General features: G+C 36.4%; 3 protein-coding genes across 6 annotated transcripts in view; all 3 read left to right on the top strand.

The window, feature by feature from the left end:
• Positions 1 to 14,085, top strand: part of LOC141439124 (tight junction protein 1-like) — a 72,363-nt gene that overhangs the window by 25,746 nt on the left and 32,532 nt on the right. The gene's annotated exons all lie outside the window — the stretch shown is intronic.
• On the top strand, positions 3,642 to 6,100 carry LOC141439066 (PIN2/TERF1-interacting telomerase inhibitor 1-like). Its single transcript, XM_074103194.1, has 2 exons — positions 3,642 to 3,980; positions 5,170 to 6,100. The coding sequence occupies exons 1-2, from the start codon at positions 3,701 to 3,703 to the stop codon at positions 6,036 to 6,038; spliced, it is 1,149 nt and encodes a 382-aa protein (XP_073959295.1). The 5' UTR covers positions 3,642 to 3,700; the 3' UTR covers positions 6,039 to 6,100.
• Positions 6,681 to 7,743, top strand: LOC141439067 (uncharacterized). The gene has a single exon (XM_074103195.1). It carries the CDS (start codon positions 6,769 to 6,771, stop codon positions 7,642 to 7,644), a length of 876 nt encoding a protein of 291 aa, XP_073959296.1. The 5' UTR covers positions 6,681 to 6,768; the 3' UTR covers positions 7,645 to 7,743.

Raw genomic sequence — 14,085 nt, forward strand, 5'->3', positions numbered from 1 at the left:
TATTTAAGTATGTATCTACATCTATATAATTATATTTATCCGTTGCTTAGTACCCAAAACACAAGCTTTGCTAAGCTTACTTTGGGACTAGGTCAATAGTAGGCAGGTACAGGCTATATTAAAATCTTCTTCTTTATCTTAACATACCTAGTCTGTATGTCTCTATCTTTATATATATAGCAATAGTAATTTCATAGTATAAAATAAAAGTCGCTTCCCGCCGTCTGTAAAACTATCATGAAAGGTTTATATAATATGTAAATGATACATACGTATATATAGTGTGTAGTTTTTGGGAAAGAGAGCTGAAAAATGTGAAAGTGTAATTACAGTTTTTTTTTCATTAAATTATTTATTTATTAATCAATAAAAAAATACAGCATTACAGTTAGAAAACCAATGCACTGTAAAATTCAAATTATACACAAAAAATGATCAACACATACAAAAAAAGTACTCAAAAAAAATCTAGTAGGATTTTTGAACGTCGTCTTCGTTGCTACACTAAAACGAAGGAACACCACACCCTCCGTCCAGGAGTCGGAGCGCAGGAACATCTGCTGGTGCTTGGCAGGCACTTGGAGTCTAAATGAGCTGAAATTGTTATTGGTGTTCACAATTGCGCCCGTAAAAAGCCGGGTTGCCAGTAATATTACTCCAAAACATTACATGTTAAGAAAATTACTAAACGGTTGAACTCACGATTAAAAGCCAAAAAGATCGAAACCAGTCGGAACGGGTTTCATTCTTTTTGGAAGAGTGCGGGGAGCGCCACCGTCGTGAACGCACTCACGAAGACGATCTTCCCAAAAGATCGAAACTAGTCGGTCCGTCCCTGGCTTATAATCGTAAGTTGAACCGTGTAATTCAGTAATTTTATCAATATGTCCCACGAGAGATTAAGTAAATTTTTTTTTTTTATTAAACTGGATGGCAAACGAGCATGTGGGTCTCCTGATGATAAGAGATCACCACCGCCCATAGCCACCTGCAACACCAGGGGGATTGCAGATGCGTTGCCAACCTAGAGGCCTAAGATGGGATACCTCAAGTGCCAGTAATTTCACCGGCTGTCTTACTCTCCACGCCGAAACACAACAGTGCAAGTACTGCTGTTTTACGGCAGGATTAGCGAGCAAGATGGTGGTAGCAATCCGGGCGGACCTTGCACAAGGTCCTACCACCATCCATCCATATTATTACACGTAACGTTCGTTAATTTGACTTTATACATATAGTTGGGTACAGTGTTCCTTTGAAAACTCCAACTTTTACTTTTCTTCGAACCGGTCTATTTAAAGCACCTGGCCAGAGACCCAACGTCTTGACTCACTGAATATTTATAAGACTCCATCTTGCATATAAACGGGTCAAAAACGAGACTCCATCGGCGCTTTAATTGAAACAACGAAAGGACTTCTAATAAATTAAAGTTGTTAATTATTGATTAACAACTTATAAATTGATTAGAAGTTTTAAAAGCCCTCGCGTCCCCATGCAAACGTAGTTTCGTTCTAATTTACAATGCTTCATACTTGTGAAACTTTGATGGCTCGATGTAGGATATAGGATTTTTTTATTTGCTCACTAGATGCCGCTAGGAGTCGCTACATTATAAAAATTTCTCATATAAATTTTAACATAATTATCTAACACAGTAGGTACCTCAGTATCAATATCGTTATTTTTTAAGATCATTCATGGGCTTGGCTCAATGTAAAGTATCTCATTATTTTAATAGCTGTAGCCAGGATCTGTTCGCTTATTAACTAACCCGCCACTCCCTTTGATTCCCATCACGCTTCTCTGGTCCGTGACGAAAAAAAGACAATCATCTCGTCCATCACGAATGATCAGATCGTGCCATAGCAGGCGTAGTAGGTATCTATTGAGAATTTTAAGACACCGCTTCTTAAATACTTAAGTGAAAGAGTTGGAGTTTTTAAGCAAATGAAAATGCAATTGCTTTTCAAATTACTGAAGACAATTTTAATCGTTCATCAAGCCCACGTGGCATTTTTTTACAAATGAAGGGTCCACGGAAAGAACGTGTAGAGCTCGCAAAGTACTATGACTTTTGAAGTGTTGACAGAGTTCTAAACGACGTCTTGTTTTCTTCTTTTTAGTTTTTTTTAATAAAAAAAAATAATTACCATAGTAATCACATAATAATTGTGATGTTAAACCAAAAAAAAAAAAGGATATTCCACACATTAATTGTTCTTCACTTCCATTTTAGAACATTTAGTCCCATTAAATATAGTAAAGATAAATCCTAACTAAATAAAACAAAAAATAGTAATTGTTCGTATAACTCAAAAAACTCAAAAAGTTGCTTAGGTGACTAGACCATGACTAGACATAGACATGTTATTTCCGTGGGCCCTTAAATAAGGGTTTGAATCATCAGGTCGGATCGGACATTAGGTATGGTTATTCATTCCGGGGCGACAAAAAGCACAGGTTGTACTTTAATCGTACCCAACAAAACGAAATGGAGGGTAAAGGTGAAGGAGGACCATCTCTGTGTATACAAAAGTGCCCATAGTGTGGGAAAACGCCAAATCCCAAATAGGTGTACCTACATGTCGCAGGGAAAATGCCAAATCAGAATTTGAACAGATAAGGGATATATGATCAAATCACGCAGGATGTTAAAATGGGGAATTCAATTTATTATTTCTCTAGAAAAAAATCAGTCATTTGATCAAAAACCTAAACTAGTTTAGTGAAATGACAAAATCAGATAAAAAGGCAACTCTTTTTTTCATTACACTTGATTTGTTTAGCGATTTGATAAAATTCCTGTTACGCGTCAGTGAGTTGACGAAACGAAATCGCAATTCCCGCAAAGTCGATTCGTTTTGGCATTTCACTATTTTCACTACACATTCAGCGATATGATAAAAATCTCAATAAAAAGAGTACTACCATCACTGCCACGCCACGGCGCGCGCGGCACTGTGAGGCGGCAGCCTCACTCGCCCACCCTTCGTTACGTTTACTGCGGTTTACTTGCTAAGTAAATATTGCTATTTGTTCTTCTGTAACCTCTGCACCAACTCCACCCACAGCACAGCCAGCCTATTCGGTTTGTTCCCGCCGTGTCACACGCTTAACTGTCACACTGTCTCTTTGGGAATATTTTTGTTCAAAAAAATTCAACAAGTCACACTTATGATTTGTGCGAGCGAGCGAAGCGAGCGAGCAAGACGGTTCGGAGCAGAACCTGTTTTTCGTGTACACGCTCATAGAAGCTCACGTCAGGGGCGTGTACACAAAAAACAGGGTCGGTATTATCCAGGTCGGGAAAGTGTCACACCCACTCGTTGGGAACAAACTGCCTATTCTTACATCAAAAGTGCGTTCCGGAATACGCTTTTTGTTAATGATATTAATTTCTACTGTAATTTTTGTTTTCATGTCAGTAAGTATTAAAACATAACATCACTATTATAAAACATAACCATTTATTAAAACTATTTTGTAGTTATTCAGTATTAAATTAAAATAAAAAAACTGATTGTTGTTGCTGGCCTCAGAAGTCGAGAGTGAAACGGAGCGTAGCGCAACGTACAAATAACCTCCTCTGTGATTGGTGCGGTTCCGTTCCGACCGTGCTGCTTGCTTACGATACGATCGTCCATTTTGACATTTTGTCACGTGTGATGAGATGTAGTGTATATTTAATTAAATAATAATGGCTATGTTAGCGGAGCCCCGTCGTAAACAAAAAGTGATTAATCTGCGTGCCAAAAACAATGCATGGAGCAATGATTCGAATAAATTCGGACAGCGCATGTTAGAGAAAATGGGTTGGAGTTCCGGCAAGGGGTTAGGTGCGAACGAAAACGGAATTGTTGAGCATGTAATAGCGCGATACAAAAACGATGAGAAAGGATTGGGCTTTGAGGACCGAAATGATCAGTGGACTAAACATGAAGATAATTTTAACGCTTTACTTGCAAATTTGTCGAACGGTAAGTATTCATACAAACTTGAATAATAGTTAAGTTTTCTAAATTTTAATAATAATTCAATGATTTAATAACAAGTTACTGTATGCAGAAACGATATAAAATTCGTAATGTATCACTTCATTCTATAATTTGCCCTTATGTTTATCTCAATGTTTGTCAGTTGCCCTTAGTCGCTGAGTACCTAAAACGCAGTCTGCCAATTTCGCGTTATGCCTAGACCTAACAAGAGATCGGCATATTGATATTTAACCTATTGCGTGTTAGTTCATAAGCGGAGTAGGCGAATTGAGATTTAGGTTTAGGGCGTATTAGCTCAAGGGCGAGGTAGGTATATTGAGCTTTAGTTCATGAGCGAAATAGGTAAATTGAGATTTAGGTTTAGGGCGTATTAGCTCAAGGGCGAGGTAGGTATATTGAGCTTTAGTTCATGAGCGAAGTAGGCGAATTGCGAGCCTATTTAAGATACAAAAGCGGTGGGACTACGAACACTAGCTCCCCTGTAAGGTAAGGCGAAGGCTAGACGTACAATAAATATTGTCAATATTCGCTACCTCTTACATTCTGTTCTTTGAAATGTGAGTGAGAGGTAGCAAAATATTGACAATATTTATTGTACGTCTAGCCTTCGCCTAAGAATGCGACTTTCTAAGTAATAATCGTCAAATTTTAACCCTTTGAATGCTTTTTTGAAATGCACAGGTCACGAGTTACGTTATATAAAAGGCAATGCAAAAGAGAAAATACTATGACAAAGGAGTTTGTAAATGTCGACATAGACGCATCGCTAAATGGGCAATACGGGTAATAGACCTATTGCGACATAGTCGTATCCCTAAATGGGCAATACGAGGATTAGAGCTATTGCGACATAGACGTATCGCTAAATGAGCAAAACGGGAATTAGACCTATTGCGACATAGTCGTATCGCTAAATGGGCAATACGAGGATTAGAGCTATTGCGACATAGACAAAAACCTAGTTAGTCGAAACGATTATTTTAAATGACATTTTGACATAACGCGAAATTGGCAGACTGCGTTTTAGGTACTCAGCGACTAAGGGGTCAGTTGCATATTTTTCTTTTAATTGTACAATAAAGGGTTCAAGTTGAATTGAATTGTTATAAATAATGTGCTTATGTATCTGGAGTGTTTAATATTTTGATAATCAACATAATATTAATTTCAGGTGATGATAAAGATTCCCAATTACATAGTGGCGTGTCATTAGAAATTAAATCTAAGAAAAGTAAAGCCAGAGTTCACTTTCACAAGTTTACACGAGCAAAGGACCTATCCCGCTACAGTGAAAAAGATTTAGCCAATATTTTTGGTAAGAAGACCTTAAAATCAACAAAAAAATCAGAAAAAGAAACTAAAGAAGAAGTAGTTGCAGAAGACATTAAAACTACCGAACAGGTTTTCACAGAAAAAGGGAGCATGGCAGATTATTTTAAAAATAAAATGGCAGCTTTAGGCTCTAAAAAAAAAATGCCTTTGACAACAAACGAAAACAATTACGATAATGATGTTGATTGTGGATTCAAAGGATTTTCCGGGACTCTCAATGATGATGAGGAAGTGGAAAAGACCAGTGTTGGATTTGGATTTCAATCATTTTCATTTTATAACTCAAATACACAAAACAATGAGGAAAACTACAAATCTGTTGTTGAAAAAGTTGAGGGGGATGTGAAATTCTCTGAGGTAAGTTCAGAAGGCCAGAAAAAGAAGAAAAAAAAGTCCAAGAAGGATTCAAGTATTATGTCAGAAACTACTAATGACAATGTTGCTTTAGATGTCGAAACAAAATTATCAAGCAGTGACAATGACAACTGCATCCCTTATGATAGTCTTATAGAGACTACTAAGAAAAGCAAAAAGTCAAAACGGAAAAGATTACTGGAAAATGAGCCTGTGGCTGTTGTTGATGTAAAAGATGAGCCTAAGAAAAAGAAAACTAAAAGTAAGAAGAGTTCAAATCAAGAACAAGAAATTATGAATGAAGATGTAGATCAAGATTATATCCCCAAGAAAAAAAAGAAGAAAAATAAATAATTTATTCTTAATTTCTTTTTTTTTTGCCATATTAATGATTATACATAATTAATGCAAATTGATATCGTGATTTTGTTCGCTGAATAAAAATAGTAAAAATGTTTTGGTTCTATGCATGTCCATTTGGTACATATCGTACAGATGGTACATTTTCAACTTAGTCAAGAAATCTACAGGCCTACTCCGAAACTCGAAGTTCGTGTCGTGCGGTCCCTCTGACACTTATACTATTTAATACGAGAGCGAGAGAGACCGCACGACACGAACTTCGAGTTTCGAGTTTCGGAGTAGCCCTGCTAAAACGGAACGTGCCAGGCCGCCATATTGAATCGTACGCGCGTGGCCGCATCCCCACCCAGTCGTCGGCCATAATGATATGTTTAGTATACTGGTAGTGGTGTCCTTGTCCATGTATCATTAATTATTGTGAAAGCGATTGAAAATAGTCACTATTTTGCTAGAATAAAACCTTGTTACAAACTTAAATATCTGTAGAAAGGTAGTGAAGTGCTAAACGAGTCGAGGCGTGGCATGTTAAATATAACCTTAAAAATTTATTAATCGATTGTGCGCACAATCGAACCAGACAATGAATGTACCACATCTAAAGTAATGATAATACTTACAACACTACAACTAGGTTGTCAAATTTTGACAGTGACAACTGACAAGGAAGGGTGAAAATTTGAGGCGGGCGGCACGTGTCGTGTTGTTATTTCTACAAGGTTTCATGGTCTTTTTGTATGAAACATTGCTACTATTGTGCTACATTTTGGAGTATTATCTGATATATTATGTCGAAATGGTAATTCACGAAGAAAGCGAATCGCCTGTGGAAATATCGGTCATCAGAAAACCTGCCATCCTGGAGCCGCAAAAGTATGTTATGGTCAGCAATCATGTACGCGAGATTCCTAACTACATTGGCGAGCAGACGAATGATAATCCGGTCAGTGACAGGTTAGTTGAAACTGCTGAAAATGTCTCAAGCAAGCCAAGCAAGAAAAAAGCTAAGAAAAGGAAAATTGTGAGTTCGGGGGAAGACAGTGATGCAACACATATCAGTAATAGTGACTTAACCGAACTAAGAACTATTTACCGTAAGTGCCTAGAAGTTATAAACAAAATAGAAACAAAGTATGGCCATTTGTTAAACATAGAAAAGCCTGGTTACAGAAAAACACTGGAAGCTGAACAACTTGATGATGAACAAGTTTGCAGTTGTACCAAAAATAAAAAAATAGTTTTTGATGATGACGGAACTCAGCATACCATAGAAGTTCCTGATGAAGATCATATTTGCCCTACAATTTCTAAGAAATTGCTTCCAGTATTGTCTCAAAAGTGTGGTGTCGAAAAGGATTTTGAAGACTACATTTCCACAATCCCTGATGATTTACCATCCTTATCTAAGATGCTCCATGATCCGGAGCTAAGTCTACATAACCGCAACAAAATTGTACAAAAAATGAATACTATAAAATTTGACAATAACCATGAGATTAGATTTCATCGGCCAGCATTAATACAGAGTATCAAACAAGACCCCGATTTGGTATTAGGGTTCAAAGGTGTTAATTTTGCATCAATACCTGGGTATTTATAGTTCTGGAACTACATAGCATATTTTTGTATTTTTTCAAACAAACTACTTTACCAGTTTGATTTACCTTTTTTTAGCATAGGGTACCAAAATAGCCTCAAAAATTTCAAGGATTAAGGAACCATTGTCTTGAATTATGTAAAGTTATGCTGCCAGTTTGGTTTCAAGTCAAATTTATAATATGTAATGTTAGATTTTACAAATTACTAATTATATAGCTGTGAAATTCACATGGTAGCATTTGATGTTAAATTAATTTAACTTTGGGACTAACAAGTTGTGTAATGTTAACTATAACATCTAAACATTTCTGAAGATGATGTATTCCTGTTATTCCCCATTAGGGATATAGGGCTAGCAGTAGAGTTGTGGATAACACTCATTTTGAGGCTTAAAGACTCGAACTCTTAAGACTCCAGAGTCTTAAAGACTCAACTATATTTGAGAATTGAATAGGCTTATTTTATGCGTATGGATGCAAGAAACCGTCTTTGCGGCCTTTGAGTCATTCGTTTGTTCATCTTCGAGCCTCGAGAGTCAGGGTTCAAATCTTTTAAGCCACGAAATGAGCATTTTTCAAAACACTAGCTAGCAGAAGTGTTTTCTAATAGTCTCTGCCTAAGTAATGCTAGGTGAAACCTTTTCAATACTATGCCTAACAGAATATCAGTGGTGTAGTGCCATAACACTTGATTTGCACCAGATTGCCTTAATATATTTACATGGCTATATAGTTACGACAACTATTGTGTGCAGTAACTACACTACTACTCTGTATTACTCTGGATTGGCTAATGAAATTGATCACTTTACATCACTGGAATATTGAAGCCAGATTCCATTTTTGTGCTGAAGGTACAGTCACCTGCAAAAATATCTGCTACACCAGGGGGTGTAAATATATCTGACACATTCTACCGGCCCTAGAAATAAGAGTCTTATCCAATAGCTATGCACACTTTCTTGTGTCAGATATTGTTGCTGGGCTGGCGACTGTACAGTACTGTGGCAGATATACCAATTGTTTGTTAAAACGATTATTTCTCTAATACCTAAATATGATAATGATGTATAACAGGTGATGATATTTCATTTATGTAATTTCTGTCATATAGATAGTGTTGTATACATAGGTACCATCAGCCAAATATGTGGTCTACCACACTAAAGTTGATAATCGTTTGCATGTCATAAAACAATAATGTCAATAGACATGTCTGTCAACTTGAAAGTTCAACTTTAGCGACATATTCATTTCATAGGAACTTGATTAAAAATTGATACCACTTATTTGGCTGATGATACATGTATTTACTTGCCTATGCAGAATTTAAACTTTACTGCCTCGCAGTATGTCCTAATTTCCATTGTAACTAATTATTTAAATTACAATAATAACTTTTAATAAATTGTATTTTTATTTTAGCCCTCGGCTTGACGTTATCCATGCTTCAGTGCTAACAGAGCGGAACATAGCATAATAATTAACATTTCATTAATTGCATAGTATGCTTGCCCTATTGGAAGGTATGAGTACTTGACATTTAATTAAATGCAAAATACTAGGGCTTTGAAAGGTAAATGTAACTAGCTCTCTCAAGAGCTACAAGTAGTACACAGGGGTTTTTCAAACCATTACCTAGTTACAAATGTACCTACTCGCATTAAATACGTAGCTTAGAACTTTACTTCGATAAGCTAAAATAATTACCTATTGTACAGTCAGCATCAAAAGTAGCTGGTTACTTTTGTACTTTGTCGATTTACAGCCACGTACTTAGCGCCATTAAAGATTGACAAATATGTTAATGTGACAGAGTAGAAAAGTAACCAGGTACTTTTGATACTGACCGTACCTACCTGAAAACAACAAATTTATAGTAGTTTCGAGTACTACCTTTTTTTGTTTATTGATAGTTCTTCACAAATAAATTGAATACAGACAAATCAACATTTAATTTAGAATAGAACAGAAGCTTTTTTAATGGCCTTTAAAAGTTCTGAAATCGCAATAAGAACGTTAAATTAACTCTTCGCAGGCGTGTATAGCATCATTATGAGATAATTTGAATACCAGTCTATCATAAAACCAGCATTTAACGCCACCTACTATTAAATTGGACTTTATTTGAATATGCATAAATACGACACAGACGGCAAGCAAGTAAACAGTACTGGCACCACACCACAAAGTATAGAATGACCATTGTCTGGTTCAATGATACCAAATTAGATGTGCTTGTGACGAAATAAGTGAACAGTGTAATAGGTACCTTAAGCCTTTGTATTAGGTACGTAGAGCTTTCAAAATATTGTTGATGAATGGATTGACTATTGTTGCATGTGGTCATATTGCAGTCTGAATAATGATGTGGCCACATACCGTTCGCTAGAAACTTGACGGCTTTATGGAGTTACTGGAATTTTAATTCGCATGAATTAGGGTTCTGTGCTTCTACATATTATCTACGCTACATTATTGAGATACGAGCACGAAGCTAGCGGGTAGATATTGTAAGTAAAATATTATAAATGCGAAAGTTTGTAAGTCTGTTTGTTTGTTTGTTATTCACGTTTAAACCCCTTAATCGATTTAGATGAAATTCGGTATACATATAGTTTTAATTCCCAGAGAAGGACATAGGATAGTGTTTTTATCCCGGAAAATTGCATAGTTACCGCGGGATAGCTATAAACTAATTCAGCGCGGACGGAGTCGCGGGTAACGGCTAGTTGTAAGTAAATTAACAGCGCTACTGAAAATAAATGAGACCTACTTACTCCTATTTTTTTCACTTCTGTAGAACTTCTATTACATCTAACGCTTCGGTAAACGTAGGTAGTACCTAATTAATTAACCTGGATAATTAATAAGGTTAAATCATAGGTAAGGAGGTTTCTTTTCTATATGTAGTCACTTGCGTGCTCGTCTTGCATGACCCCAAATTAATTAAAATTATATATTTTTAATGGTTCGCATTTTTTCCACTTTCCTAACTTATTCAGGTGTTTCAAAGAATTTAGTCAAAATAACCGCCATATTATTTTCAGTTGTTTTTAAACAATTGCGTATAACATCCATAATCTTTGAAACCTTACGCATAAGTAAAGTAGATAGCAAAGACTAGGTCACAAGGGCTTATCGAATCAATACTCTTAAGAATGTTTCCCTGGCTTTCTACAGATGTTTAGTCAATACGGTCTACTTGACGCCGAAGGCCCGCTAACTTCTGAATAAACAAAACAGTAGTCGATTTGCATAGCAGTACCTACTGTACTGTACGGCAAATGCTTGTGTTAAATAATGCTAACCCGACCACTTGAAAAATAACTTAAAACTACTCAGCTGTTTGCAAACTGGGCACTTCTAACTTTAGCAATATAACCAGTTTTGTGTCTTCTGATTTCAAACAAGGCGGTTCTGTAATCTCATATGGCAGTAGGCTGCGTCATTATTGGACGCCTACGACACCTTGGTCCGGCTAAGTTAAAAAAAAAAAAACAAAATTAAAAGTAAAACTTTAAGTGCGAAGAAAACTGCTCGCGGCAGAATTAAATATTGGCGGTTAATAATCGATCGTCGCGTGTTTTTGTGTAAATAAAATGGATTTGAGTTTTACTGATCGGAACTGTTAATTAACTGCATGGAACGATATTTATTGATACAAATCGGATATTTGATACTCAAATGTGTAACACGGAACACGTGAAGTGAGTTATTTGACACCGCGATAGTACAATGAAATTGGATAACTTTGGATTTGAAAAGGTACAGGTTCGTGTTTTCAATTTAGTACAACTTAGTCGATGTTTTTTTTGGATTATTTCCGCTATAGCCGTAGTAGTCTAGTTAGTTTGACCTGTGGCTTCTCAAGCAGAGGGTCATAACGTCGAGCCCGAGTTCTTCGCTGAGCCGCTGAATTTTTCGGAATTCATGTACGATTGAACAAATTGAATCATGAGCCAGGGTGGAACCTTTTATTAATCAGTTTTACTATGATTTGCTTGACAAAAGTATGAGATGTCAACATGACATTAAGTAGCACAAGGGTTCCAAATCCACCCTGCACTGGGTCATGCATGATTCAATTAGTTCGACTGTACCTTTACAGTGAGGACGTGGGGACACCTGCACACGCCTGCGAAGAGATTAAAGGCGTGTGTGAAGTTCCCGATCCGCACTGGACCCTGTAGTTGCAGTGCGTCTAAAGAGTATAGGCCGAAAATATGACGATAGAATTATTTTAAGAGTTAAACAACAATTCCTACGAAATCTAGAGCTTAAAAGAAGTAGAGTCTGTTGGGTTTTCGACATTATATGTATACTTTTGATGAGCGAATTGTTAGTAACGTAGGTACACGGTACTATGGTATGGTATGGTAACTTACTACGTATGGTAACTATAAGTCCTAACTAATATTAAAATGCGAAAATATGAATATGCTTGAGTTTGTTACTCCTTATCATCCTTACGGCTTTTGGGTGAAATTTAGTAGGTATGTACGCTCAGTATATTACCGCAGGGTCGGGATAAAATTCCAAATCGTGCGGGTATTTTTTAGCAACGTTAATGAAATCCACGATCTAATTTTTGTGAATTCCCACAGAAATTTCTAAAAAGGCTTGTAATTGTTTGTCCATCTTTCACGTCGAAACGGAGCGACGGGTCGGCGTTATTTTTGGCTTAGAGATAGTTTAAGGGGGGGGGGGGGAGTGACATAGGCTACTTTTTATTCCGGAAAAATGCATAGTTCCGGAACAGAGCGCGATAACCAAATACCACGCGGGCGAAGCCGCAGGCAAAAGCTAGTACGTAATCAATATTCCATGTCAAAGCCCTAAGAGAATATCGCTAGTGTAAGAAATTCTTACTTCAAATTCTAGCAACTTCAGTTTAATTAAAGCAACTAAACAAAGCAATGCTATGGAGTAGGTAAGCCAATTTTTATTCGTTTATTTAATAACAAACATTAGGTACGCCGATTTAGGATGTTATAGCTATCATATCTACCAACGTAACATTTTAATTCCATTCTCGTCACTCCACCGATTGTATAATATTCCATAATGTTGAATTAATTCCTAATTCGTAACACTACTGAATTTAATAACGTAGAAATCGCAGATTATGAGGGAAAGTGGTCATTAAAGTCGCCAGACGTTGCAGCATGATATTCTTGATTGTTAGTTAATGCATACCTAATACGCCCACATCTCGATAACATCTCGTGTCGTGACAACAGTTGTATCTTCGTCGATTGTGTTGTTAACGAGTTAACTGGAGAGCATATAGACTCTATTCCATTCTATGATTTACCTTGTTCATTCAAAGTGAATTGGAGCATTATAAGATCTGTAAGTCAATTACTAAATTATTGAAAAGTTATTGAAAAGGTATAATTGAAGTACATAAACTAAACTCCCTAAAAATAACTATATATACAATTCCCCCAAGTCTTGTCCCTGCGGAAGAGTGCCCATAAGGCTGGCAGTATTTCCGCGCTGTATCGTGATCCCAAGTACTTCCATTTTATACAGAAAACAATAACAATTGTAGACTCTATAGTTTTGGGTGGTCGCAGTTGAATAGGTGCCTGTGAAGCTAAGCCAGATTTCCGGGATTTTTAAAACCGTCGATTTTAGTGAGATTGTTATGTCTCTAATGTATCATGTCGATGTCAATCATCAAGTTTTGAATTTGACTTTTAAAAAACTTAACGTAAGCTTCGAGTGCGGGTGTGAGTTTGGTAGAGTCAGAAAACAACGGGTTTTGCAGAGTCTGTCACCATATTTTTTTTACTAAACGACAAATTTAGCACCTGGTGCTGGTATTTGGTCCTTATATAAAAAAAGAAATACAGATTTAGTGAAACAAATATGTAAATATGAAGATTAGACATTGCCGGTGCTGTAATCCTTTCTTATTTGTGTTTAAAAAAATTGCTGGAATTCACTCTAAAGCCATAAGGCGGCCTATGGCTTACCTTATCATTTTCTCTCTGTGTACCTGTTTTCTGTATCGCTACTATTTATCGCAGTGTTCAATAAAGACTCATGTATTGTGTTGCATAAACATACATAACACAATTCCACAAATAAATAGTTCCATAAATCATAGCCGAGAGATTGAGAAAAAATTACGATATCAGAAATAAATTGTTGTTGATTTTCCATGCTGTCATCGTTCATCCACCATTACCTCTCATATTTCGTTTTGTAGATTTTTTTTACCGTACAACGGCAAAAACTACTAGACACTGGCAAAATTGTCCTCTGATGGACAGAGCCATATTTTTTTAAAGAATAATAATAATAATAAATTGTTGTTTCCATTCAAAAAAGTGAGTCTGCTGGGGTGCTGTTAGGGTGAAGTCACATCTATCAGCATTTAATCGCATGTTGTAATACAAAAACGCAATATTGTATGAAGATGCGTCCGCATC

The sequence above is a fragment of the Choristoneura fumiferana genome, chromosome 20 (genome assembly GCF_025370935.1).
Source record: "Choristoneura fumiferana chromosome 20, NRCan_CFum_1, whole genome shotgun sequence".
NCBI classification, from domain to species: Eukaryota; Metazoa; Arthropoda; class Insecta; order Lepidoptera; family Tortricidae; genus Choristoneura; species Choristoneura fumiferana.

Excerpts from the sequence above, each read along its gene's own strand:
- LOC141439066 (XM_074103194.1), top strand. The coding sequence starts at position 3,701 with ATGGCTATGTTAGCGGAGCCCCGTCGTAAACAAAAAGTGATTAATCTG. Across the intron at positions 3,981-5,169 it reads ACTTGCAAATTTGTCGAACG|GTGATGATAAAGATTCCCAA; the intron begins GTAAGTATTCAT and ends TATTAATTTCAG.
- LOC141439067 (XM_074103195.1), top strand. The coding sequence starts at position 6,769 with ATGGTCTTTTTGTATGAAACATTGCTACTATTGTGCTACATTTTGGAG.